The sequence below is a fragment of the Anabas testudineus genome, chromosome 14 (assembly GCF_900324465.2).
Source record: "Anabas testudineus chromosome 14, fAnaTes1.2, whole genome shotgun sequence".
Lineage (NCBI taxonomy): Eukaryota > Metazoa > Chordata > Actinopteri > Anabantiformes > Anabantidae > Anabas > Anabas testudineus.
Genome location: NC_046623.1, coordinates 7,889,871 through 7,917,664, shown reverse-complemented (window position 1 = coordinate 7,917,664; position 27,794 = coordinate 7,889,871). Strand labels below are relative to the sequence as shown.

Genomic DNA, 27,794 nt, shown 5'->3' with positions numbered 1-27,794 from the left:
ATAGAGCAGTACACGTTTTTATATAAATACAAATCTGTCTTATAGATGTACATTCACTTTTATTTTTCAATATAGACTAATTTACATATTTTATAAAATAGGCTTCTCAGAATATATCAGGCTACTTTCTCCACTACAAGATTACACAACATCTTTATAGAAGAAGCGCTCACCTCAGCTTTGCTGCAAGAACCAACATTTTCTGAGCAGACAACAGAGTTTCATTTGATCTGTGCACAAGAACTAAGTTTTTTTCTACGAACACATATCATATGTATGGCTTTTCTCTATGCTGGACCCCACAGTGAGCAGATCCTCTACAGGTTACACTGGATTAATTGAACATCTATTAACTCATTTGTTATTGCAACTTTCTGAATGACTTATAATTTATTTTATATTTGTAGGTGTGTATATATATATATATATATATATATATATATATATATATATATATATATATATATATATATATATATATAGTGCCAAAAAGAATTTCAAGTCCCTCTATGGGATCTTCTGGATTTGACTTAAGTGCACTTAACTGGCACAGGACATTAATCGCAATGAGGGGGGAAAATATAGTTGTGCCTCTTCTTTATGTGATTTCAAGTAGGAGACAAGAAGGGATCACAACCCATCTGAAAATCGCTCAGCTTCCCAAATCCAAGGCACTGCTTAAACTGTAAACATGGCAGATTGATAAAAACAATTATGAATTGACCATAAAAAGCATGAGCTGGATTGTAATTGAGAAATTTGAAATATAGGTCATGGCACATGACAAATATTTAAGAATAAAAAAAAACAATAAAAAAAAAAAAAACATTTGCTAAACAGGAACACAACTTTGATACAGTACTATATAGTCTATTTCAAATGTTTACATGCACACCAAACTATCTGCTTCAGATATATTTCTAAAAGTATGTTTACTGAAGTAAAAGTGCTTTCTAAGCCCATTTACGGTCCATGTTATAATCTCACCATATAATGATTTATATAATCTCTGATTAAACGCTCTGTGTTCTGACCCTGTACTGCATTCTTAATAGCTTTATTTTTGACTGTGTAAAATATATTTCTTTAGCTAAAAGTATGACTTTTTTTTTCTTTACGAGACTATCCCTCTGATCACTAGCCAAGATTCCTTTCATCACATTCAGAAGCTTTTTTTTTTTTTTTCTTCATGCTGCCAGGTTTATGGAAACTTTTAGAGGTGCATTCCTTTAACAATAACATGTAAGCATTTATTTTTGTTAGATAAAATAACTTGATAAAAAAAGTAGATATTCCCCCCAACAACTTCATGCTGATGAGATACATGATAGGAGCGAGAGGCTTTAATATGTCCACTTGTTAATTACTGAACAAAAGGTTGACAGAAAATCACCAGTCTACTTCCTTATAATGCTGCCTCATACCTTAGTACCTGGCTTATGAGAGCATACTGTATTTGTATTAAAAAACAGCATGGTCGCATAATTTCATCATTTCCCATCATTTAAATCTGTCGTCTCTTTATATTTTGATTCATGTACTGAAAAGGAAAACCGTGGTTAGTGTTCCGTAGGAATAGTTTCTTCTCACATCTCTAGAGTCTCCATTTAAGTTCTCCTCCCTTTGGACTTGGCTCATGCCCCTGTAGCAGAATATGCGGTGAACTTTGGCAGAATGTATAGATATAAAACATTAAGTCTCATGTTCCAGCCGTGTTCTCTAAAGTGGATTCTGCTGTGATATTGCAGAGTCCCTCTAGATTAACTCTTTCCACTGTCCTAAGACAAATATGAACTGCACTACACTAAGAGCTGTTCTATTGCAATCCCCTTCTCACAAAAAAGATCCACACTAACAATATAGTCTAAGAACTGAAATATTATACAGTAGAGCAGATCACTGTGTTAAGAGGGTGAAATAACCCTAAAAATGATCTCTCTAAATCACTATATTCTCAGTGACTACCTCCTGCCACACCAATCTCCTATGTCCTTTACTGACAACTGTCCTCCTCCAGTTGTCATCATACTCCCCTACTATAACTGTCAAATACACAAACTGTCCCTCCAAACAAAGACTCCACAAGAATAGCATATATTGCAATGATAATGCAATATAACTACAGTAAAATTAAGAATACCAGTAGGCTAATACCAATACAGAATCACTACATATAAATATCAAATTGTATTTTGTAAATCTACGAAAACAAAAAGTTTAGATACAAGCCTGATGCGTCAAAGAATTAATGGCTTCACCCAATAATAAGAAAAAAAAAAAAAAGGCAAAGCAGGAGATGTTACAGTACTAATTCATAGTACTGTCCACGTGTTAGTCCGCTGATTGATTTTAAAACTGAAATTAATTTGGCTTCTAAAGCATTCAAGGTTTACTTGTCGTGATTAAGAGGTGCAACATCATTCGGGCCAGAAAAAAAATGGTTGTCTACTATAGAGAACTACAAATATTTAAACAAGCTACTTTGCTGTGAATTGAACATCCCTTTGTAATATTTTTACATTTTTTTAAGTCCTTTTTTGAAGCCTCCCTAAACTGTGAAACCTCCAAAACAATGGGGGTCCACGAGCCACTGCTGCCAGGCGTTCCAGCATTTTATTATTTGATATCCATGTGTCTGGTAGCAACACACTGAATGGAGGCTATATAAGAGGCCATGTACTCAGATCTAAGTGTCAGGTGCTATCTATTTACAGCTTCATTTCAACATACAGTATTGGTAAATAATGCCTACTTCAGAATGTACTGTAGAACCATCAAGGAATGTTTTTAACATACTTCACAATTAGGAACTAAATAGTTACGACTGAACACAGGTTCACCAAGTAAATCAAGACAAGAATATATTTACAGTACAAATTAATAGATGGTATAAACATCTGAAGCTCATCAGTGATTTTCATGAGGACTCCAGGGAGAATATTATTTGCGGGTCTTGATAGAAACTGCAACTTAAGAAGAAAAGGCTGGAATGAATTTTGAGATTGTTTGTGTTTCTGTATGTGTGTTTGTCTGTGAGACTGTGTGTCTTTGGAGTGCGTGTGTGAGAGTGAGCTGGACGGGGTGCATGCGTTTGCGAGAATTTCGGATGCACTTCATTCGCCAAACCCTGCTGGGTTCCACACACTGACCGGAGCAGCTGTCCGTTCACCAGTTCATGATGCAGTTTCTGTTCAAGGTCATGAAGTACACCTGGCTGCTGCCTCCAGACCGCACTGAAGCAAAGAACACCTGAGGGACAGCACGTACACAATATGTCAGTAATGTGTTTAAATTCTGCCGCTGTTGTTGACCTTACTCTTTCATGCTCGCATCTCTTACTTTGTCATTTCTCTCACAAAGGAACTTCAGCCTCTGAGCTCTTTTGTGCATGAAGACACCATCCAGGTGACCAGTCTCCACAGAGCGAATCTCAATGGCCTTCTCTCCCCAGCCCATGATTTGATTTGAGCAGATATGAGCTGCACGATAAAGTGTAATATTAGTTCTAGTCATAGTCTAGTCATTCATACAGATGATGAAAGTCTGTTTCTGGGTTTGACACGTACCAACAGACGTGGGCATCTCGCCCCACTGTAGGACCACGTCCTTGATGATGCGTCCATAGGTATTGACATAGACTCCCTCATCCTCATAACACAGCAGCATCTCCATGCCATCTGAGCTGGGCAGGAACACAATTGCATGTGGTGTCACGTGGCTCTGGATCTGTTAAAGTTGAAAACACACTAGATGAGTTCCTGTAGAATGTCACACTTCCTAAAACACTCGACAGCTGCGTAAACTTACATGAACAGGGATATAAATGTCGTAGTTGTTTCCGGAGTCCACATCTATGGCATGGAAGCCAGCACAGGAACCGTAAATGACCTTCAACCTCTGCCCCTCCTCCACTGTAAGGTCGACAAGGACAGGCCTGTGTGGCAGGTCTGCAAAAGACTGGTTAAAAGGAGTGGAGGGGTTGGGGGATAGAAAGTGAGAACATCACCTTGACTTGAATGTGTCTCTGGTTGAATGATCCTCCATAACTAATCTAGCTCATAGGAAAGAAGAGACTTACCTTGAAGGCCATGAATTTGTGATAAGGTTTGGGCGCCCATGCATACACTTCCACAGCATTCTTCAAAGCAATCACCAAGAACTTTATCCTCTCATATTTCACTAGATAGAACAACCACAAGGCCATCTGATATCAGATACTTGGAATCAATAATTTACTATGCCAAATGCATTTATGAGAATTTGATAAGCCATCATCTGTCACTCACCCACTTTGTAGTGTACACAGCCCTCCATCTCCCCCACAGTGGTCCAGCCTTGCTTCTTCTCCACCTCAGGGTCATTGTGGAGGATCTTATTCCTTAGCCAGGCCAGATAGTAGACACGCACCTTGTTTTTCTTGCCTTTACATACATAGTGGAAGACCAATCACAAAGAGCATTACTGCCTGGGATTTTGGTTTTCATAATTTAATGTCTCTTAAAGTCTTAAATACTGATGTTCCTCAAAGTAATTCTGATGTTTTAGCAAACATGCTGATGGTTTTACCTTCAGTGCAAATATCTGATAAATTAACAAAATTTGATATTAATTAAATATACTGACTGATGATGTTTAATTTTGTTCATAACTAGCTCTAACTTAGGTATTGATCTTTTGATAAAGATGGTAAAATGTTATTTTAGATTATGTTAGCGTCTCCATTCTCTACATAAAATCACGAGAAGTGAAAATGATATGCAAAATATAATTACTCTGAAAGCATTAGCACAATTGGCTAACGACAGGATTTGGCTTCCCATTAAAGACTGTAGTCTTATGCCAAAAGCACAGACTACAACAGACTGGCAATGAGTATCAGGAATGACCTGATATGGTGATGAGCAGGTTGAGGCCCTCCAGGACGTCCATCTGTTGGAACCGGCGGGAGTTGATGAGGGGGTAAACCTTGCCCTGACCACTACGGTCTAGTAGCTTCAAACCATTCTCTGTGCCGACCAACAGGTTCACTCCTGGGGACACACATACGAAAAATAAATAGCCTTTTCGTTTTGCATAATTATAATACTGCCTTTCCTCTCACTACAGCTAAAAATAACTTTGTGGTGTACCTATGTTGTAATTCTGGTACGTGCTTTTGTTTTCCCAGCATAACCTGCAGCGCATCTACCACCATATTGTTTAATTTTATTTAGAGGGTAAGTATAAATAAACTTTAATAGATAAACCTTTTTTACAAAAAAAAAAAACATGCGGTTTTTAGATGTTTAAGTACATCTGTGACAAGATTATTTTTTCCTCAGAGTTCATCATCTTGGTAAAAGATGGTGTATATTAGGTAAAGAGTTGATGAGAAGAGGGTGGAAGAGTTCGGAGTGATTTTATAAAATTGCTCTGATTATAAAAGCAGAAACACTATGTTCTCTCGTACAGACAGTTAAAAGGTACATCAGTGGTCTCAATTCTAATTTTCATATCAAGTGTTTTTACTTTTAGTCATAATTTCAACCAGAACCTTGCAAGCTACTTCAATAAGAAGGAGTAACTTGGCACTGACATGGCTAAAATAATCTTGCTAATCTGTATGTTGTTAATTGTACTACTTTTTATACATGTATCATATTTTACTTTACAGTATCTAATCTTTGTGATTTGTATTTACACTTAAGTATTGAATCCATTCTCACCCCAAAGTGCAGCACACAGGATCTCTGAGTTGAATCTCTTCTTGTACTTGCGGATCTCAGGTGTGTCATTGGGAGGGCGGGTGTTAGTGGGATTGACATTTACCATGGACCCTTTTCTCACTTCCATCTTTAGCTGCTCAAACCGGGAGCCTATACACAAAGGCATCAATGGAAGTTTTGAGGGAACAAGTTTACAAGGTTCAGGACTTATAATCTCTCCTTCATTATCCAGGACATAATCACATTTTATAAAACAGATGTTCTATCAAAAGTTGAGGTGGCAACTGCTGTTGTACTCAGCTATAGCTTGTTTGCTTAATGTTAAAGATGCTTCAAGCAGATGCTTCTTACTCACCACTGACAGATATGTTATCCCCTGTACTTCCTGGTGACTGGTACATGCCCAGATCCACAAAGGTGGTGAAGGAGGACTTTCCAGATGCTTTAACCAAACCTCTAGACTGATACTAATTGGAGCAGAGACATTATATGAGTTGTACAGTGTTGTTTAGATCAATATCATGTTTGAGGAGGCGGATGTTTAACATACAAAATGTTAAAAACAACTGAATGGATTTGCATGAAGGTAAATACGTTATGTGTGGACTTTGTGGCACGGCCGTGTGGAAAGATGGCAGATAGCACAGACATAAAAATAAACCAGGAATTCAGGACTGATATATTTAGCATCAGTAAAACTTACATCATAAACAGAATCCTTCCCGGGGGAAGAGTGACTGGCCGAATCAGTGGGGGAGTGGGAGGGCTGCACCACATCTGGCAAGTTAGTGTATCCGTTATGGCTCCGCTTCTCTGGGGTCTTTTTCAGTAAAAGACACATGCACAACACAGCATGTAAAAAAACATCAATAACAAACTTGACTCTAGGCTAATTTGCTGCACTAACCACCAGAATATGACCTGTTTGGTTAACACATCACAGTAAAATGTTCATGTTCCTAACACTGGTAGAGCCAGCCAGTTACTGTGTCTATTAGATCATGGTGTGACACGGTTGTCACGACCAGGTGCACAGCTGTTGATGCTTCCCCGATTTACATCTTTCTGCAGGAGCAGAGTATAAAGATTTTGCCTATTAAAGCAAAATATAGGGATTTAAAGCTACTTTAGTTTACTTTTTTCAAAGTGAAAACAAGGGCATTAGGTGTAAATGGTAATGTTTTGTATAATCGAAAAAATAGAAGTGTATTTTAGTAGTGTTTACTATACACATTAAACTATATATATGATATAGAAGGGGTAAATGGGAACAATCTCATTTGCACAGCGGTATCAAACATGAACACCTGAAGATGACATTAATCATCCAGTCTGGTGGGTGGGTCTGCCATTGTTCTTGGGTGATGCACCTGATTATCTGCTTTCAGTGAGATCAATTCAAAGAGTTAAATGACTTAAAACAGAAAGCATATTCACTCTAGATGTGAAATTAATCAAAATTCCACTTCTGTGTATGTACTGTACTGCCTTTTTATTAATACTTTCAGACTAATAGATTATGCATTTTAATGATATTCAGTAATGCAACTGTATCTTGACACAAGCATTTGACACTTATTACATACTCAAATCGTGCACACAGATATAAACACAAAAACCTATTACACTTCAGTGAAGGTGACACTTCCCACATTCAACCGATGAGCCACCTGCAAGATGTATGCCGTCTGTCACTGAATCATGCTGCTGTCTCCCCAAAAAATCTCCTCTCTATTTATGCCAACTGGCTTTAAGCAATACACACACACACACACACACACAAAAAAATTGCAGTTGGAACATTACTGACACACACACACACACACACAGACTTACAAGGGATCAGTAACTATGTACATCGAGTTTTCAAGTCAACTTTTGGATGGCTAACCTGTCAGCTTCCCCCTTTCTAAGAGATGTGGTACAAAAGTGATGTGATATTATAGTCTATGGATAGCACACCTGTCACTGTTTAGCATGTTTGCCTCCTTTAAAATTCATGTCTTTGCCTGGTGCTCATTGCTGATGTTTTAGACATTGTACATGTTTCCGCTATCAAACGTACAACATAAAGGGTGCATGACAAAATTGTTTTAATTTGCCTTGGTATGTGTATTTATAAATATGCAACATCAAACAACAAAAGGGACCCATTGTCCTTGCCTTGTTGCTCTGTAATATTTTGACAAATACAATACTACAATTTTCCCTCAAGTCACAATGCATATTAAGCATAATTTATACACAGATAACTCACCCTTTGCACCAGCATGGTCTGATCCCCATAGCCTCCAGCTTGCTCCCCCTCTCCTGCTTCACCTTCATCTTCATGAACCACCATAGTGTTCACTGAATCAGTGTCTGCGTCCCTGTGACTGAAATCGAAAGAGTCATAAGATGTTAAAGCATCCCGAGACTGACAATGAAAAAGAAAAATAAACAGTGAAAAATGGGTATTAGTTATAGGCAATAAATACTATACAGATTATAGAATGTTTTCTTTAAAAGTAAAACTGGAAAATAAAACCAATTCTCCGTTTCCTGATTCAGTATTGGCAGGTGACTATTACCGATCTGTGGGGCTTTCTTCCTCCTCTGCTCCTTCACCACTCTCACTTTCCTCGCTACTCTCACTGCTCTCAGAAGATGAGGAGTAATCATTGGCCTTTACTGGAGGCCTTGGCTGTTCCTCGACACGCTCCTTGGCAAAGAGACCATGGTCCTGCACAAACATACATCACTGTTTACTTTATGAATGCATTTAAAAAAGCTGTTAAACATAACCTCATAACACAACAGTAATACATTATTATTAATTACAACAGCAATACACTGACAGTCCAAAGAAAAAGTCACCTCCTTGATTTTACTAAGCAAATAGATAATAGGCCTCCCATTACATAATTACTGCATGGATTATTTTCCAGCTGGCAACAAGTTATTTAACTCTAACTGATGCAGTGAGTAGCTTCTCATTTCCTAAACAACCATGTTGCAAGACACATCCTAAGGCTGTGGAAAATATGTAAATCTGTGTCACAAGGGTCAAATTATTGGCATGAATCAATGAAAGAAAACAAAAGGAGAACTGTCCAACACATTATTAAAAACTGGAAAGATAGTCAGGAACCATCAACTTCAAGGAAATAATGTTTTAAATCACTGAAAATTGAAAATCTTGAATGATCGTGATTGGCTATAACTTAAACGGTGAAATCAAGGTTGAGAGCGCATGACACATCATTTTCACACATGGATTGGTCACCACAAAGTCCAGACCTTAACCCCATTGAGAATCTTTGGGAGGTGCTAGAGAAGACTTTGCAGAGTGGTCCGACTCTCCCATCATCAATACAAGATCTTGGCTAAAAATGAATGTAACTTTCGATGGGAATAAATGTTGTGACATGCAGAAGCTTATTGAAATGACGCCACGTCGAATGTGTGCTGCAATCAAAGCTAAAGGCGGTGTGTGACTTTTTTTTTTTGGATGGTATAGTGTATATGCTATACTACTATCGAAACAACACACAACAGAAGGTGTGGGGTTGTCAGGAAACCAGTTGATGACAGTATGTAGTATGGGATTTTGAACTTGTTACCAAGCATATGCTATGTACAATGTATATAATTGTGTTTCCAAAACACTGGGATGATGTAGAAAATATAAATAATAACATAATGCAATGACTTTTAAAATAATTAAAAACTATATGCTTTGAAAATCTGAAAACTCAACACTGAATATGTGGCCTTTTTCTTCTGCATTTCATTTGATGACTAACATGTTGCAATAAGAAAACGGTGATTAGGCATTGTCTTGCTGAAATAAGCAAGGCAGCCATATCCCTATTCCTGTGTGTACAGATTTAATGAAACATTTTTAATGACATTTCATGTTGAGAAACACTTGCCTAACATAGTCTTCTTACTTCTGAAAGACTTGGACTCTCTGCTCTTTTTTATTTCCAATCATGATACTGACCTGTTGCCAATTAACCTAATTAGTTGTGAGATGTTCTTCCAGTCTTTTGTTGCCCTTGCGCCAGCTTTTCTGAAACTCTGGCAACAAATTCAAAATGAGTATATATTTTTGATTAACCTTTTAAATTTCTCAGTCTCAACATTTGACATTAGGTTGTCTTTATACTACTTTTATTCAAACATAGCTTTTATCTGTGAATCATTGTATTCTGTTTTTACACAGCATCCCATCTATTTTGGAAACAGGTTTAATAGTAATACTGCAAACTCATTACAAAATGCCCTTATGTAAAGTGAGGAATTTCATTCAAAGACATGATTTACCCAATAAATCAAGACACTGTACAGCATGCAATTCATTATATGCAAATGCAGGTGCAAACTCATGCATGAACACTGACCACTGCACAACATACAAAGACTGTGATACTAACCTCCCCTATAGCTCTCTTGTAACTCTGTACATTTTAGGTACAGTCAACAAACAGGGATTTGAGAAGAGGAGAAGCATGAACGGAAACAGCAACAGAGTGTACTACATCATTTGCAATGGAAAGGTTATTTAAGGAGAACACAATCCATACTCTATAAAGCTGATTCACACAGACATTTGCCCACATGTTAAAGAGACACCAGGGGTTGCTTTGAAAGACTGGTGAGACAATGAAATACAACTGGGAAAATGCAGGGACCTCCCTACATTTATTTATTTAAATGCAAAAAAAAAAAAATCACAGTAATTTGTAAAAATCAGACAGTATTTTACAATTCTACAAATTTGTCACAGAAGTAACAGTTTGATCTTTGGATGTGACAATAATAAAGGTAACTATCTAAGTGGGTATAAATACACTCTTGCATGTACATGATGATGCAGCACCTTAGTGAATGACATTATGTTGTGTTGCATACAAAGTTTAACTAGGGACAACTTTTTAACCAGCTGATGCAGCTCCCTACAGTACTAATCCTCACTGTGGAAATGCACTTAAACCATTCAATTGAATGAGAGGGGCTGGTTTTTTTTGTATTGAGGCAAATGTTTGTGTGCATCCAGCCATAGCCAATTAACATTTCTGATGCGTAGAACTGCTTACATCTAAATAGCAAATATTGGAGATTCTGCATGTGTAATGAAAGAACCACTTACAGCAGGGCGCCCAGGGCGGGAAGAGGTGCGAGACTCCCCTGGCTTATGACGACTATCATGGGAGAGAATGGGTGAATCCATTTTGGAGGAGCCTGAAAATAACAATGTTGTAGAGTATAGTTATTATTTTGAAATTAGGTTTACTGCTGAGATAGTCTGCAGAGAAATAATGTTGAGGAGGAAAAGACACACTGAGGATGCGATGTCTCTCTAGAGAACCAGTCTGGGGCAGGTTGGATATGATGCTCATACTATCTCCTCTCTCCCAGCGATCATTGCGACTGAGATCTGGATTGCTACAACGAGGATACAGATGATTTAAGTTGTCATTAAAATCAATAACAATTTAGAAGGAACTATCTAATTAAATGATTTCGAGTGCGTTACCTGGCTCTTACTGGATGCCTTATGCCAGAGGTCAGGTTGGTGTTGAGAGCTGTGGCAATAGATGCGGTCCTTTGGGGAATCTGGGGACAGCAATACTATAGTCTTACATTTATTGATATTTTGGAAAAGTAACTTTTTTTGACCAAAGATGTTTTAAAACGTAATATCACTGTTCTAATATCAAGAACAGTAAATTTCTAGAAACTAGCGTGATGTCAAGTAGGCAGCTAATGATGGAGACATAATTTTAATTTTAAGGATAACCACCTGTCAAGTCATTCGTGAGTGTCCAGTAGATGTAAACACATAAGCACACTGTGGGATTTTAACCACCACCAAATGCAGCCCAAAGCAGTGGAAAAACATATTAGACGGGCCAGCTATTGCTAGAGCTAAACACTTCCCCACTCAGTTTCCTAGCTTTAGTCCACCTAACATGAGATAGGATCATTGTTTTAAGTAGATAAAAACCTATATTATGTTTTTAGTTACATACCTACTGCTGAGTCAAAACTATATATAGACTTCACCTTGGGTGGGAGTTCCACATCTGGCAGGCGGATCCAGGGGCCTCGATCCTCTCTGATTTGGTGTGCCTGTGGGCCCGGGGTTTCAGAAGTAGGGTCTGAGTTTTGACGCACCAGCTCTCTAGAATGGATGGGACGGGGTGTGGGGGTAAGGGAGGGATCCTGGGTGGGGAAGGCGGACATGGTCTTAGTGGGTTGGTCACAGAGGGACTGGGAGCGAGGGACAGGGGCAGCATAAGGCTTCAGAGGAACTAAGTGAGCCATTTGAAACTGCAGGGGACAGGAGCATCAGCACACCGGGGGGGAAGGAGCAGTCAAGTGGAAGAGGTAAAATGGACAAGACGGTGGCAGAGGTAGGCCAAAAATGCAAGGATGTGAATGTGGTTTGTGGTGTGTGCAAGTTTATTAACATGATGGGACAAAGTGAAGATAAAGAAGAACAAGAGGGAAAAGAAGAAAATGATGTAAATAAAGTAGCATAGACAACCAAAGGTAAAAGTAGCCAAAGAATTAGGAGCAGAAAGGCGCAAGCTGTTCTAGCTTCCATTATTTGTTGTTTGCTGAATTTAAAACATGTTTAAACACCCACCTTGCTCTGCCCCCCTTGAGGTTCAACAGGCCTCTGCATTGGTGGGGTCTGAGCAGACTGGGCCACTCCTGACTGGCTGATTGAGTCAGAGCGTGACTGGATGGCAGTGTCAGAGACAGTGGTACAGATTTTGGGTGAGCCCTGTCTGTTGAGCTTACTTCGCTCCTCCACCTAAAATAAGAAGAATTTACAGTTGTACAGTTGTTTGACTGTGGTGTGTAATGCAGCAAACATAAGTAACATTGCTACCTCACGAGCCCATGTAGGTTTGTTGTTGGGCTCCAGGTTTTTGTTATAGTGGTAGAGCTGGGGCTTCTTTTCTTGCTGCTGTTGTTGCAGAGACACCAGGTAGGCATGCTCCTGCTGCAGCTGCCTCTGCAGCCGCTCTGATTGACGCTGTTCCTCCAGCTGCTTGCGCTTATACTCCTGAGCACAGACAAACACACTGCAGTCAAAACAGTGCTTGCTTTAGACTAGGCACAACAGACAGATCACACAGTTCATGGCCAAACACACATATCTGCAAACAGGAAGTTTGCATTCACTTACACTGCAGGGAGATGTCCACATAGCTGACCATCACTACTTTCATCCACTAAGAAATGGGCAAACTTTATGTTAAACTATATTTTGAATAGCAGTCAAACATCAAAGAAGACAAACCATAGCTGCAGCTAAAGCATTTTCTGCTGTATATTAAACAGATGTAAAAGTACCAGTTGACTTATTGGTTTTTCATTGTGGGGAGTGTTTTGATAGTCACTATATTTATAAGACAACAAGAAACATAAAGGAAAAGAAAAATGAGTTTCTACCATGACTCACAATATATGCTTCTTACCACAGCAGAGATTAGATGTATATTCTCAAACATTAAATACCACTCAACTATGAATGCCTCACATCAACCTACAGTGTACTGTATGTGATCAAATAACATATTGTTTAATTTAGGCAACTTAGGAAGCTTGTCTTATAACAGTCAGATAAGACAGTTCAACACTGCCGAGGATCCCTCAAGCAGGTATTTCCCTGTGTGGGAAAGGTCTTTAGCATAGTCCAAGGGCACAATGGGGGGATTATACTATATAGATTAGAAGGCGAACTTGACTAAGCTGCTACTGAAGAGGATAACTGCGCTGATGCCCTGTTGCTACCATGACCCTGACTACACTACATGTGCAGCTACTGTATGCCATTAATGTTAAGGAGGAAGTTTTTAAAGAGGAATCCTACCCCTTTTATTTTAGGCCAGATAAGTGATTCACTGTTATCTTTTATTGTGCAAAATATGATATTCCTTCCATTCCCCCTGAAGGGTCATAAGGAAGATAGCGGGAAACAAAAGTCAAGATCAATAAATAATAGGTGGTGTCAGTGGTCAAACTTCTATTCTCCTGTTCATACCTTCAAAGTTCAACTGTTGCCTTGAAATATATTAAACTATATTACGAAATTTGTTTATTCCTTAACAGAAAAGAGCACCAGAAAATATCTAAATATATTATTAAACTCAATATATTTTATCGAGCAATGAATTGTGGCTACACGTTTCTTGTAGTTCTTTATTCATGCCATTTGCTATTAAATATACATTTAGTATATCTAATGAAAGATAACATAGGAAGGCTCTTACTGTGAAACATCTGCTGGAAATGCTCATTTTGCATCAACACGTCTAAATAGCAGCTGAAAAATGTGGCTGATTACAGGTGGGTATAATAAAGTTATGAGCTAACAATGCCAGGATGGTGTTCTTTTAGTATAAACAACAGATGTCTCAAATGAACCAAAATCTGTGGCATAATGTGGCACCCTGATTGCTTCAAGAAAAGTTGGTTCCCAAGAGCATACACTAAAATTTTCTCTACAATCTGCCTGAGCCTCAAACATTATTGAAGCCACAGAGCATGCACAACAGACTTGCCAAGCAAGTTGAAAGTGCGAATGTGGCCATTACACCAAAATTGCTCCACACCACTGTGCCTAGGGAGTTTCTGCAACATCACCACTGCTAATTGCCATTGAGCATGTCAATGAAACCACAAAACCATTACAGAAGCAGTGCCTTTGGCCTTGAGCTTGTATTCTACTCCCTAAGTATACATTCATACACGGAAGAATTATATGTACAGTGCGTGTATAATTAAATACAACAGGGTTGGGTTCTTTATTCCTCCAAATAAACAGAAAAAAAGATAAACATATCCAAATGACAGCTACTCCTGCACTCCTTCAAAGCTAGCCAAAACAAAGATGTCAGGAGTGTGGAAATGCCTCCCTTCAATGCAAGTATGACAATTTGACTGATATATTGAAACTAGCCCACAAATCTAGGTCAGCGCATGCCTTTTCAAGACATGCAATACCATAGCAGCTGCACCCTTATTCGTGATGTGGTTATGCTCTACATCATGATACTGGCAATTTAGAACCTAAATATGCTTATTTTGTTAGGAATACATTCAGAGCTATTGGTAAATCAAATTGTAAAAGTATTAAGTTCAGCTCAGCCTTTTACTCCATCTAAATGCATGCACCCCAATCACAAATAAACATGTAAAACTGCAGTGTGTTTGTTTTGGAGAAAACAGACAAGCCATATTGCTGTGAGGGCACTGGCAGTATTGTTTAGTGCTGAGCAATATATCTCCTTCATTAATGAGGTATTATAACCAAGAGACATACATGAAAACCCATGCAGTGAGAACAACAAACGATATAGGAGTAATGAGGTCTGGTTACCATAAGCAGTGCCTGCTCCTGAAGCAGCTGCTGCTGAAGGATTTCTAACTGCCGCTGCTCTTCTTCTAACTTATGTCTGATAAACTCCTAAGGAAAGGTAAGGAGGAAGGAATGATAGGTAGGCAGGTAAGAGTTATGTAATGTCATTCCAGTAGACATAAACTGTTATACAGATAAAAATAAACAAGTCTATGAATCTTATTCACAATAACATGCAAATTTTGGATGCTGTAAGAGTCAATTACAGAGTGGCATTAAACCATAACACCACTGTCTACCTCTTACACAGAGATCAATTACTAGATCAAAGAGTAATTAAAATAATTAGACTTATTAGTATATTGTGATTGTTGTACCATACTAACATAAAATCAGTATTTGGCATCACAAGGTGACGATTCCAGACTCGTGTTACTGAGGGTAGACTGGAAACAGAGCATAAGAGACACAGAGAGCTCACCCACAGAAAAACTCATCTCTGAATAAATACACTAATTTAGACCCTTGCTGCTATGGCAACCTACTCGTGGAATTTCACCACCAGAGCAACATGCACAGTGTTGCCCATGGACACACCCACACTTCAGAGTGATTGGCTGACAGCAGCCCCATGTCTCCTGTGGTTGGTTACCTGCTCCCTCTCAGCCAACCTCCTATCTTCCTCTCGTCTCATATCGTCAAGTCTCCGATGGGGACCCTTTTCTTGCTGCCTCACCATTTCTCGCTCTTTCCTCTGTTGCTGGGAGAGGAGGGTGACAGGAAAAAGAGAAATGAGCATAGTGGCTATGTTTTCACAAGGGAATCTATAATGGATAGTCTGCTCATAAGCAAATTCTCCTGTTTTTTTTGTGCAAAGTGCTGGAGAAAACATAAAGGTAGCAAGAGCACAGGACACAGAATAGAGGCTGAGAGTCCTTCACACACACATTCACACACACACTATGTCATCCAAATTATCTAAGAGTGTGCTGCTTTGGAACAAACTCAGACTGACCACAGTTATTTTCTTCTGACATGAAGCAGCCTTTATCTTATTTCTAATGGACACTGAAACAAAACAATTTGTTCTTTGCAGTGAAATGAGAACATCCCACTTTGAAGTGACAGAAACACTCACAATTCTTGTTGTTGGCACTTTACTGTAGAACAGATAAGACAGATAATAAAATGACGAGGAGGTAGCAGTGGATTAGGGGAGTATACCTATTGCACTAAAATACTGGCCAATACCAATAACCTAACAATGTAAGAATAATAACAGTATGTGTGCCTCGCAGATGCTGACACTTGGTCACGTAGGCTGGATTATGTAGGTATCCATTTCAACACCTGCAACATGCAGAAATGTTTGCTACTGCAAACCTATCAGTTGAATCACAGCACAAACACAACATCTTGATTTAATTGTGCTTCACTTTATGCATTAAAGTGTACTCTCCATTACCATATTTTATCTGCCTAAGACAAACTGCACAAAATCCCACAGTGGTATGTTCCTAAAGTTTCCTATACTTGTTTGATGCTTCTGGTAACATCATACGTAAAGAAATCTACCAGACAATATCAAACCAATTACACACTGTAAAGTGGAGCTTCAACAAGTTATTTTCCCTGATAATTTGTCACTATGATGACAATGGTAAGATGTTTTAATCAATATTGTGAGCTTTAGTATCATTTATTCAGTGAGGTGCAAAAACTACTAACAGCATTGTATACCACTACTACGATAATAAAACCACTGATAGGTGAAATAAATAACATTGACATTAACTGATTTTGTCATGGGATGGCATATACAGTACAGTATAAGGGGGCTAGACTGCCTTTCAATTTAAATAATTTTGTTTTATCCTCCTCTGATTTCCATTTACAGTATTTAACTAAAAATGTTCTCAACACAATTTAGAAAAGAAACTGTTAGCAGTGAAGTGACCTGAGCTTTTGCACTTTAGGGAACTTTCCAATTATATATTTTTAATCAGTTGAGTGTGAAATGTAAGATGTACCAGACATAAAATCTTAGTATTGTGTGTAATCTTGCAACAATAACTTTTTGTCAAAAACTTAAATGCATCACTAGACAGAAAGGCCAAAAGTTAGATAAACAGAATGAGGCAAGTTTAAAGTCTGTGTCTGTACAATACTTAAGATGCTAAAGCCAGGAATTAATTATCTTAGATTAGCATAAAGACTAGTGGCTGGTAAGGAGAGCTGGTGCTTTCAGTCTTTATGCTAAGCTAAGCTAATCACCTCCTGGCTCTACCTTCATATTTAACTAATGCTTATATGAGTCAGAATCATTCTAATTCTTAAAAAGTAAATTAATCAGTATTAACTAATTGTACTGACTGAATTATTGATGTTGCAGTTTACTATTACCTCCTCAAGTCGGCGGCGCTGTTCCTTCTGTTCCTCAATACGTTTTTGTCGGTCGTGCAGTAGCTGCCGCTTGTGCTCCTCAGGGTCTCTGCGCTGAGCGGCCAGTTGGGCCTGCTGCCTCTTGTGAGCCTCTGAGCGCTCTTTGTTCTCTTGCTGCAGACGCTGGAAGTCCCGCCTCAGGGTGGACTCACCAGGTACATTGAGGATTGAACTGATGACCAATATGCAGCATATAAGAGTCAGGGTATCAGAGAATTTGCACATCAATTGCACAGACAACGTAAGTCATACCTACTTATTGGGATAACTTACCTTGACTCTCTGTCATCACCACGATTTTCATCTTCTTCATCACTACCACTGTACTCATACTCCGTTTCCTCTGTAAGGCGAATTAGAATAAAGAGTCAAAGAAGTCAGACAACTGCATGAATAAACACTTTGGTCTGTTACTAATCACTAGTAGACTTCAGTGGATCACTGTCCAAGAAGATCCCACGTAGCCTGATTTACACCCAGATGCTTTCTATCTCATTGACTTACCTTTCTCTCCCCTTTTCTTGCGTGTACGGTCAATGTGATCTTTCAGCTGAATTCGGACCTGGCGCTCAGTGGGCTGGTCCCTGATAAAGGAGTGCTTGAGAAGCTGTTCTGTAGATGGTCTACTGGGATATGTTTTCACAAGACAGCCCTCTATAAAGTCAATGAATTTCTTGGACCTGTAAGGAAGGGGGAGGTTAGAGGATAATAAATTAGTGAGAGAGTTGAGAGGGCACAGAACTGGATGGGCAATTATTGTCCACAATCCTGGTCCAACAATAATCAGAGATTTACGTTGGACAGAGTATATCTTGGGCCTCTTTTACATGACCAGCAATTCCTACAGAGGACTACACAAGAAATGTTCACTATAAAATACAACTGAATGCACTAAAAAAGGTACGCAATGAATACTACCTATATCAGGTGACTAAAGTTCAAGGCAGTAACCGAGAGGTGTTGAGGTCAGTGCATTCAAGTATGTCCATCCAATGCTTGCTTGTTTTCATATTTGCAAAATATTTAAAATATTGTCATATTTGACAGCTTCTTTATTATTTGAATTATAAAGTCTCTGGAAAGTATTCTGAGGTCTGTGGGACCATAAATGCCATTAATGTACTGCAAAAAATAAAAATCACAAGCAACCAGCAGGGTAGGAGAAAGTATATGAATACATTAATTTAAATGCCTTCAGCTTCTAGTCATCTTCATACAGTATCTGTCTGTAGAACTGGAACAAAGCATAGTTTCTCACCCTTTAAATCTGAGTGACAGACAGCCAGTCCAGCAACATATGTCGCCAAAGTAACCTGAACGTATGTTTTGAGAAACTACAAATTTGTCATTGCTTCTTGTACAGCTAGCACTTACTGCTTTCTCTGGTGAAACTGGTAAAGGTTGCTTAAACAAGTAAATAAAATAACTACTACAGTGTGAATATTCTCACCTGCCATCACCTGAATTTGTTTGACTTTCTTAACTAGTTATGACAGCCCTTGTTTGTTTTAAAGGGATAATCTTGACTGACATTAACACACTGTCCATTCTGCATCAACCTTGATGCACCACTTACACTAAAAATATTTATATGTGATTTGATATGGAAAACAACTGGGGCAAAATCTACTGCATAGCACGAGGCAGTGAAAATTATGATGATGATAATGTTCTTAAAACTTTCTCTTCAATTTTGCCATTGGACACAGAAAAATGTTTTGAGGCTTTGACAAACATAGCATTAGACAACGAAGACCGGTTAAATATGCAGGATGGTTGATAACTCACCATTTTTTGGATTTTAGTTTTGGAGGGGGGTTCCTGGGGATCAAGAACAGCGCTCTCATTGGGTGCATGTCGCACAATGCTACAGAAATAAAGGAGATGGTGAGAGTTCAGAATTGAATCCTCCTACATATGTATTCTCTACATATGCTGACAGCTATGGTACAAATAAGGCTGAATAAATCAAATGTTAGACATCTATCATATATCCCCACAAAAGGTTAGTGTAAATAATACTAGCTACCATTACACATATTCTCTGTATTCTCCAACGTGGTTACAGCTGCTGTTATCCAATCTTTCCTGGTGCCTCAGGCTTATTGTTACATTGAATTTAAGAGCAAGGACTGTGAGTCATTGTGTTCCCAGCGTAGGTAGGTAGCTAAACCTGACTGGTTAGCTTTAGAGTTTCACAGTAAATAGGCTTTTGTAACACACCGCTTTGGACATATGCAACGTGACAGCAAAAAGCAAGAAGAAAATGTAAATTCAGCATTTATAAGCCACATCTGAACAGAGGGAACATTATTATGTAAAGTTGTAACGTTTAAGTAAAATTTGTCTTTATTCAGTTTTCGGTTTATTTCACTTCAAAAGCAATGTATCATGCACTGACAGAGTATTGGCTGTTTGGTCCATATTCTGTCAGTGGAAATGATTACACACGCTGTATGTAACCCCATGTTTAATAAAACATTCAGTGTTTCATTTAATACAAACTGTTCTGTTTAGGCTTTTTGCTGATCAGTGTTATAGGCAGCCAAAACGCTCAGTTTACACTACTACCTTTTTTTTTTACTGTTCAGACAGCTCTTTGTTTTTCTTTAAGTAATTATTTATGTCATCAATCAGCTGCTATCGTCATCTACATGTAATACTTTCACTAAGTCACGCTGTTAATGGAAAATACCTAATTATAATAATAATAATAATATATATATATATAAAATATCTTCAAACATCACCTTCCTTATTATATTTGACAACTAATTTAGTAAAACTGATTAATCAATTGCATTCTATTATTTTTGGATGAGCCGCTACAATTATATGTGCCAAATGGGTAGTACTACTTAAGAACAAATATTAATCTAAAAACAAGGAATACTGTAACTTTATGAGTGGACAGCGTAATTCAGTAAGGAGTTCGAAGGAACAAGTAAGTGCACACTGCATAATTTATAATTGTACATCAACACCAGCTTGACCTGGCCTGCATGTCGTATGTCATTCACAGCAACAGCTATAAGCAATACAGACTGTAATGTGATAATGTGATGCTTTCACAACATTATCAGATGTATGAGTACTATTGATACATATTTTGACTATGATAATTACAACTTTAAGGACTACTAGACAGAAAAGTCTCGTACTTCAAAATAAAACCAAAACTTGCATTCGTAGCTATGACATTTCCACATCACTGCCAGATTGGAATGATTGGCTTCCAGTTAGACTACTTGTGACAATAGGGGTCATAATCATAAATGTAGCCTTGAATAAAAAAATCAGTTTCCCTCTTCGACAAATGTCTAGTCACAAACCTTGAACATCGATTATTCTACATAGAGAAACTGTTGAAAACATCCAAGTGCAGTAACAAAAATGATAATTTTCTTTCAATTACATTGTTTTTGTTCTATTAGATTAATGTTTTTCATTGTATTAGCCCCTTTGCACTGAAAATGTAGTATGAAATTTGTATTATTGTTGTTGTAAGTAGTAGTAATGACCACCAAATGGGCAAACCTTGCAGTATACTAGGCAGAATACTGTAAATTACTCATGTTGAAATGCTGGAATTTCTTCACCACAAATATGATCTGTTTTACTAACACTTTCGCTGCAGCTCTTGAGAGAGACTTTGTTTGAGTCTTAGTCAGGTTTGACACCAAATCTCCAGGCAGACAGATCTCCGCGCTAAGCAGACCAGAGAGATCTGTGCAATCAGCCTCCACAGGCCAAATACCAGCTCACGACTACACTACCTTGAGTACAGTGAGTCATCTGTCCATCTGAAGACACAGACAACAAGGCCCCATATGCAAGGCAGACTCATTCATGTGGTCTTTTAGAATGGGCTTTAAGATTATGAGAAATCATCTGATATTGAGTACACAGAAATGCACAATTTCACGATGACCAGGCAAAATAGGTAAAATAGGCAATTGAGTGTGCACACTTACGAGGAGCTCCCTCTGCCATCTCAATGGCAGTGATTCCCAAGGACCAGATATCACTCTGCAAAATTAACAAGATACCAGGTCAGTCTATATCTTTCATATGCTGCTTTATCATATTGCTCACACACAAAGAAACTGTGTTGCTTTTACCCGGTAGTCATATGTGGAGTCAGGATTCTCATCACAGGCAATAACCTCAGGTGCCATCCAGTAAGGAGTGCCGATAAAGGTGTTCCTACGCCCAACTGTCCTGTCCAACTGAGCACTTACGCCAAAATCAACTGAATGTAGGCAAAGGAAGCAGAGAAGGCAGGTAACCCACAGCACTATACTTTTGAAAAACAATAAGTAAAAATTGTCAAGTATTCAACCTACCAAGTTTGACTTCTGCATTCTCTGTTAGCAGCACGTTTTGGCCTTTGATGTCTCTATGGATAACTTTATGTGCGTGGAGGTGGGACAGGCCCTGGACACAAACAAAACAGTGAAAACTGGTCACTAAGCTGTGATTTCTGCAGCAGACTTATTTTCACTCATGTGAATGCAAGTTCTCACCCTTAGAATTTCTCTACAAATGTAAGCAATCCAGTCCTCCTTTAAAGAGCTACCCTTGGTGTTCTTCACCAGGTCAGTCACTGATCCTGCCCCACAAAACTCCATCACCAACTGCATGTAAACAAACAAACTTAGCAAGCACAATCAATAGGGACTGCTGTATTAAAATCGACAGGCCTGATACAAGAGTAGACCAACCCAAAGCTGGTCATCATGGCCTGGTGGACTCTTCTTGACAAAGGCACCATAGTACGTGGCAATGTTGCGGTGGTGGCTGTATTTTTTCAGCATGTTGATTTCTGCTTTGATCTCCTCCTCCTCCTCCTCTGTAACATCCATCACCTTGATGGCAGCCAGCTGGCCCGTCTTCACATGACGGCCCTGATTAAAGAACATAGTAGATCACCATAACAGTGGTCAGTTAAGTTTCCCACCTTCTCAGTTTTAGGGCAGCTCATCACACAAGTGCCAAATATTGGGTTGAATGCTTCCATCTCCAACTATAGTCTTTCATCCTACACATATAATATAGGCATCATGTCTCACCTTGTACACCTGTCCATAGGTTCCATTGCCAACAACCTCGACCAGCTCAAAGATCCCTGCTGGATCCTATGAGAGACGGGGACAGAGGCAAAAGTCATTCAGCAAGCAGACAGAGCAGGGTCAGAGACACCAGGACATTCATGTTTTCTGCCTTGGTGTACCACTTCGGTTTTTCATTTTTAGGATTAAAAATGAATGAATGAAATGAATGAAGTATATTTCTCATTTCTCAAAAACTGGAAAAAGCCTACATCACAAAGACTACACTGCTGCAGGCATAAAATAAAACCAGGACTTCATGATTATACAGGTAATGTTTCTGTCAATTTAAATTCATCTCTTCAAGGAAACCTAGAAAACCATTGATTTAATAGATGTTACTTAAATATGACAAAAATGATTTGAATTTAACTTGATTTTATTGAGCAGCAAAAGCTTCTCTATTAAACGGAGCATATCTAAATAGTCCTTGAACACACTAAACATTAAATACAATAGAAAACATATATAAAAAACAATGACAGACACTCCAAATGGCTGCTGCTGTGTACACTAAAGCTAGTTTAAATCCAATATTACAATTCCATATTTCCACACAAATCATCTGAACTCAACCTTCCCAGCCACCCACTCACACACTTACTACCCAACCACCCACAAGACTTTACATGGAAGCAGACAATAAGATACACTAAATATTGATATTAGATTAGATACACAGAGATGTATTCTCACAACTTAGAAACAACTTCTGGCCTTTTCCAGATTTGTTCATTTTAAGTTTCAATGCAGTGAACACATACAGTATTTCACTGACACTAATAATGAGTAGGTTGCTTTGACTTAATTATGCAACCGCCTCCCAAGAGACAAGGAAAATGACAAGCAGTTCCACTTTTCACGCAATTTCAATATGGCTTTAAGAAGATGTGTGGGTGTTGAGACTGCTTTAGAACATACAGCATGACCTAGCCTGCTTTCATCTATTAACAATGATGGGTTTTTCTGCAACAAGAAGAAATCTTCCTTTAAGATAGGAAACATTAATGGGGACAATATGTTACGTTAGTCTGTACAATTAGGAAATTACCACACTCTTCATGCAAATACATTACACCTATGACGTAAACATTCTGGCCAGATTCTGAAGCATGTTCTGCAAGAACACAAAAGAGGGAGGACCATGATGTAAAGCAGGAGGCAAAAGAACGACAGTATGGTATGCAAGAGAATAATGTAATGATAGAGTGGGTGGTAAGGCAGAGGCGGCAGCTTCACCCACGTCCAGCGCAGAGAGTGGGATCAGAGAAACAAGGTGAAAGAAGGGGAAGGATATGGTTATATTCAAGGAGTAGCACCAGCCGCACATGCAGTCAAACAAACTGTCGACAATGGCTACAAAAAAACACAAGGAAGCAGTAAAACCCCAGGCTAATCTACAGTCAGTCTGCTTAAACCATAAAAATGACAGCTTGTAAATATCATGCAGCCACGTTAATGTGTAAACTCAATCTAGTGGAGAACCTCAAGAATCAATGCAATGAATTTTTTCAAATGTCAAGCTGTGATCAGCCTGTTGTTGTAAGAACACACTCATTTGAACAGGGTATGAACTCTAATAGATGCTGGTTTATGATACATAGGGAGGTTTACCACATCCACACATCATTCTGCAGACATGTTCATTTTGCTGATAGATGAAGTCTTTTGAGAGGAATCATTACACAACAGCCTTCTACAGCTTTAAGAATTTTTAAAAAGACTCCTAAAACCATTAGTTTTGAGCTACACGGATAATACAATAAAACCGACCAACATTAAAACTTAATGTGGAAGTGAATGTTTTCTTTAATTTAATTATAAACTAGTCTCAACAACATATCAATATCTGTACATCAATTATGGAACAATATTGACATTTTTTAATTCATAAAGAATACTTCTGCTGAATTATGCACTATGTGCATGTCAGTAAGTACTTAGCGAATGGACTGCATTACATGCATCCAAATTTGTACCATCACATGTTAATATCTAATATGATAAGTGATAAGGGAACATGGAGGAAACGTTGGTATGCAAGTAAGGTTTTACCTGCCTTTACAACAATGTTTGTAAACCATGTACCAAAATTAGTCACAACCTTTCTTAATATTACCACAGACATCTTTCTCATAAAATCATTGCATGGACTATTTCACTGCAACAAAATAAAAGCACATGGTTACATTTCTAATGAGCTTTATTTCTAAGGGGCTGGTATTCTTTGCTAATCAGCACCATCTAAATATAGTCCAAATATCAACTAAATATAATCATACCAGTCACTTTTAAATTAGTTTTTGACCTTGTCAGTTTTAGTCCAGTTCTTTTTTTTTTTTTATTATTATGCCACTTGTAAGCAACACAGTTCTGTGTGCAGCTTGATTTTCTCCAATGGTACTGGCACTGGAACTAGTTGTTTCTGCAAAAAGTGACAAATTGCCTTTGTACTCTAGACCATTGTTATGTAATGCTGAAGTTCTTTTGTGCTCTGTAGCAAATGTCTTGAAAAATGTTTTGATTAAGCCGCTTACATTTCAATCTAATTGAGGCATTTAATGAAGGTATTGTGCTTCCATTGAAAAAATATACAATAAGCTCATAATAAAAGCATTTTTCTTATATTTCCATTTTAGATATTTACTAATCTCATACGAAGATTGTAAAGATTTAAACTACTTGGTCACTTCTAACAATGCACTATGATTTTATAAAATGAGATGATATTCTCAGGAGAGGTCTTATTTAAGTTTGGGACAGGTGTAAAACTTAAACGAACGATGATTTGCATAACCTAACCTGAGTCCCTATTAATTCCCATAGTACTGTGGGTTTCAAAGTGTGCTTAATTGACTCCTCTGCACATTTTACCTCAGCAATATTCATTTTGTTGATGCTTGCAGTGGTGTCAGGACTTTCTCAGTTTAAAACTGCCATATGCACATTTTGCGATTTTCAGGTCAATTAAATGTAGAGAGGCACCAACATTTTAGTTAGACTGGGCTATTATCCATCTTTTCTTAAAAAGAGGTAATTGAATGCATAAATGCCTCTTTGTAATGCAAATTAAAGTCTTTCTTAATGGGTTTTCTTCTATTTCTACTGTGATAGAGTGATGCATCAAAAGAGATCATCATTGTGGTCTTAAATCAGAAACTGAAAGGTTTTTTTTTTTTTTTTTTTAAAGGCATTTCTAGCTTTATTTTAATGTAAATTATATCAAAAGAGACCAGATCCATAAAACATACAAATATTGTCTAATCATTAAATGATTAATTTGAGCACCATGGCTGCTGTATGTAATACCAATATGACAATATGACAATAACAAAATGTACCCGGTGATGTGTGGTGTAGCCAGGAAGGCATCAGCCATTTAAAATATATATATATATAAAATAATAACGAAACACTGTCAGGAGTGAAGACTTTTTCTGTTTTATTAAAGGAAGAAATCGTGAAATATATTCGCCTGAAAGCTTTGTTATTATTAGAGCGCAACAGCCTATAGCTGCACCAGGCCATGGGATGTTGATCCCACGTTAACTTTGTTGCGTGGGTGTTAAATGGCGGTGTTTGTGTCAGACGTAAACCGACACCTCAGTTCACACGACATAACATCTAATGAGTGCGTCCCGGATCATTTTTACACGAATAAAGTGCGGCACACTTATCTTGCAATAACAATACTCACCCTCAGAGCTGCGAGGTCTATGTCATCCAGGCTTCGTGTGGGGGCGTTTTCAGACATAACTGGAGAAACTTATCACGTCAGCTAACAAGTTAGCCACTTATGTTGACAAGAAGTACTTGGGGAAGATTTAGACGGCTACTTGAATACGCTTAGAAGGATTATATTGGCAGAAAACAGAGCGAACTGGCTATTTAACAAGCCGAAACTGTTGCGGAACAACACGGTATCAGTCAGATTAGCAAACACATCGCAGATAGAGCAGCCACAGACGCACCCAGCTGGCTAGCTCACGTCAACTCTGGCCGACAGCTATAATGTTATCCGCTGTTGTTTTACAGAAATACAGGTTGCAAAGCCCGATCGAAATCGACTGAACTTGAATGAAGAGGGTTTTAACAAACTGTTACCGTCACCGTTACCCGGCCATCGGTGCCGTTTGAACAGCTGGCTGGTTTTCAATGCGGTGCACCTCTACTGTTGTTGGACACCTTGCTGCGTTCATTTTGACAAGACGCCGCGTCTTTGCTGTTTCTGTAACACCCCCAGCAAATGTTACATGGGATAAACGATGCGTGTCGCAGGTTTGAGAGGAAAAGAAAAAACTACCACATAGGTCTAGCGTGGCACAGAAACATCCCTAGTTGTGCTGATGAAGTATAAAATACATTCACGGATCAGCAACGCAGTGGTTGTTTTTAAAGAGAAACGCAACGTCTGATGTGATGGCGTCCAGGTCCGTCCGTACCGCACCAGAACCGACTGTCAGCCTGTCATTTATCGCCTTAAATAGGTGTCCACCCACAATACTAAGACAGGATAAGTGTGCAAAACAGCAGATAATGGTTTCGTTTGAAATGCGATCTTCGCCACGACAGTTGTGAAACTTGTTATAATATCACGACTCAAATAATCCTCAGTCGACCAGAGTCAGGTGCGCACGACCGATCTAACGCTAACTAGCTAGCTGAGGCGGCTAAGCTAGCAGGCTAATTGTGTTTTCCAGAATAAACTTTCCGTCTTCATCCATTTTCTGTGTTGACAGTCGCGCCTAGCACCGCCAGCGTTCCGGGGAAAATACAGACAAGGCAAATATGCACTGAACACCCGTCAGCCACCGTAATGTCTGTAAGCTGGGGGCCCTCGACTCTTCAAAGTTAAAGCGCTGCTTTCGCTCTCCGGCGTTCAGCTGTTATGAACTTGTAGCTGTAGTCCAACGCAACGAGACACGGTGCAGTTTCAAACTGTGGCCAGTAGCCAAACTTGATGTTTCGCCATGTTTTGCTTCCCAAGTGCTCCCTCCCGTTCCCAGCCTTGTTGTAGTCTGTTGTGTCGATTGGCTGCACGAAACACTCCTCAAGTGTTTTCTCCACTGAGATGACTACGGAGCTTCATCAGGGACAAATTACCTGCAACAGCACAGCGGGACTCAAGCTACGCCCACGCTGCCACACAAATACACCTATGATCTGAGCAGCCAG

The 27,794-nt window shown here is 38.6% G+C and overlaps 1 protein-coding gene across 5 annotated transcripts; it reads right to left on the bottom strand.

Moving 5' to 3' along the window:
* Nucleotides 1-2,545: 2,545 nt before the first annotated feature.
* Nucleotides 2,546-27,689, bottom strand: mink1 (misshapen-like kinase 1). 5 transcript variants are annotated; one of them, XM_026372740.1, is made up of 32 exons: nucleotides 26,317-27,688; nucleotides 22,581-22,646; nucleotides 22,233-22,415; nucleotides 22,035-22,145; nucleotides 21,855-21,945; nucleotides 21,630-21,760; nucleotides 21,483-21,537; nucleotides 19,297-19,375; nucleotides 18,013-18,188; nucleotides 17,782-17,851; nucleotides 17,470-17,680; nucleotides 15,719-15,826; nucleotides 15,088-15,174; nucleotides 12,592-12,768; nucleotides 12,343-12,513; nucleotides 11,757-11,963; nucleotides 11,227-11,306; nucleotides 11,032-11,135; nucleotides 10,840-10,931; nucleotides 10,124-10,147; nucleotides 8,276-8,427; nucleotides 7,963-8,080; nucleotides 6,409-6,525; nucleotides 6,061-6,172; nucleotides 5,706-5,855; nucleotides 4,887-5,030; nucleotides 4,287-4,421; nucleotides 4,079-4,179; nucleotides 3,808-3,957; nucleotides 3,567-3,726; nucleotides 3,340-3,479; nucleotides 2,546-3,249 (listed from the first exon to the last, which is right to left on the bottom strand). In XM_026372740.1, exons 1-32 carry the CDS (start codon nucleotides 26,371-26,373, stop codon nucleotides 3,166-3,168), a joined length of 3,843 nt encoding a protein of 1,280 aa, XP_026228525.1. In that variant the 5' UTR covers nucleotides 26,374-27,688; the 3' UTR covers nucleotides 2,546-3,165. The 5 variants fall into 5 exon arrangements, with proteins under 5 accessions (XP_026228525.1, XP_026228530.1, XP_026228528.1 ...); XM_026372745.1 differs by lacking the exon at nucleotides 15,088-15,174; XM_026372741.1 differs by lacking the exon at nucleotides 10,124-10,147 and having other exon boundaries at nucleotides 3,166-3,249; nucleotides 26,317-27,689.
* Nucleotides 27,690-27,794: the final 105 nt, after the last annotated feature.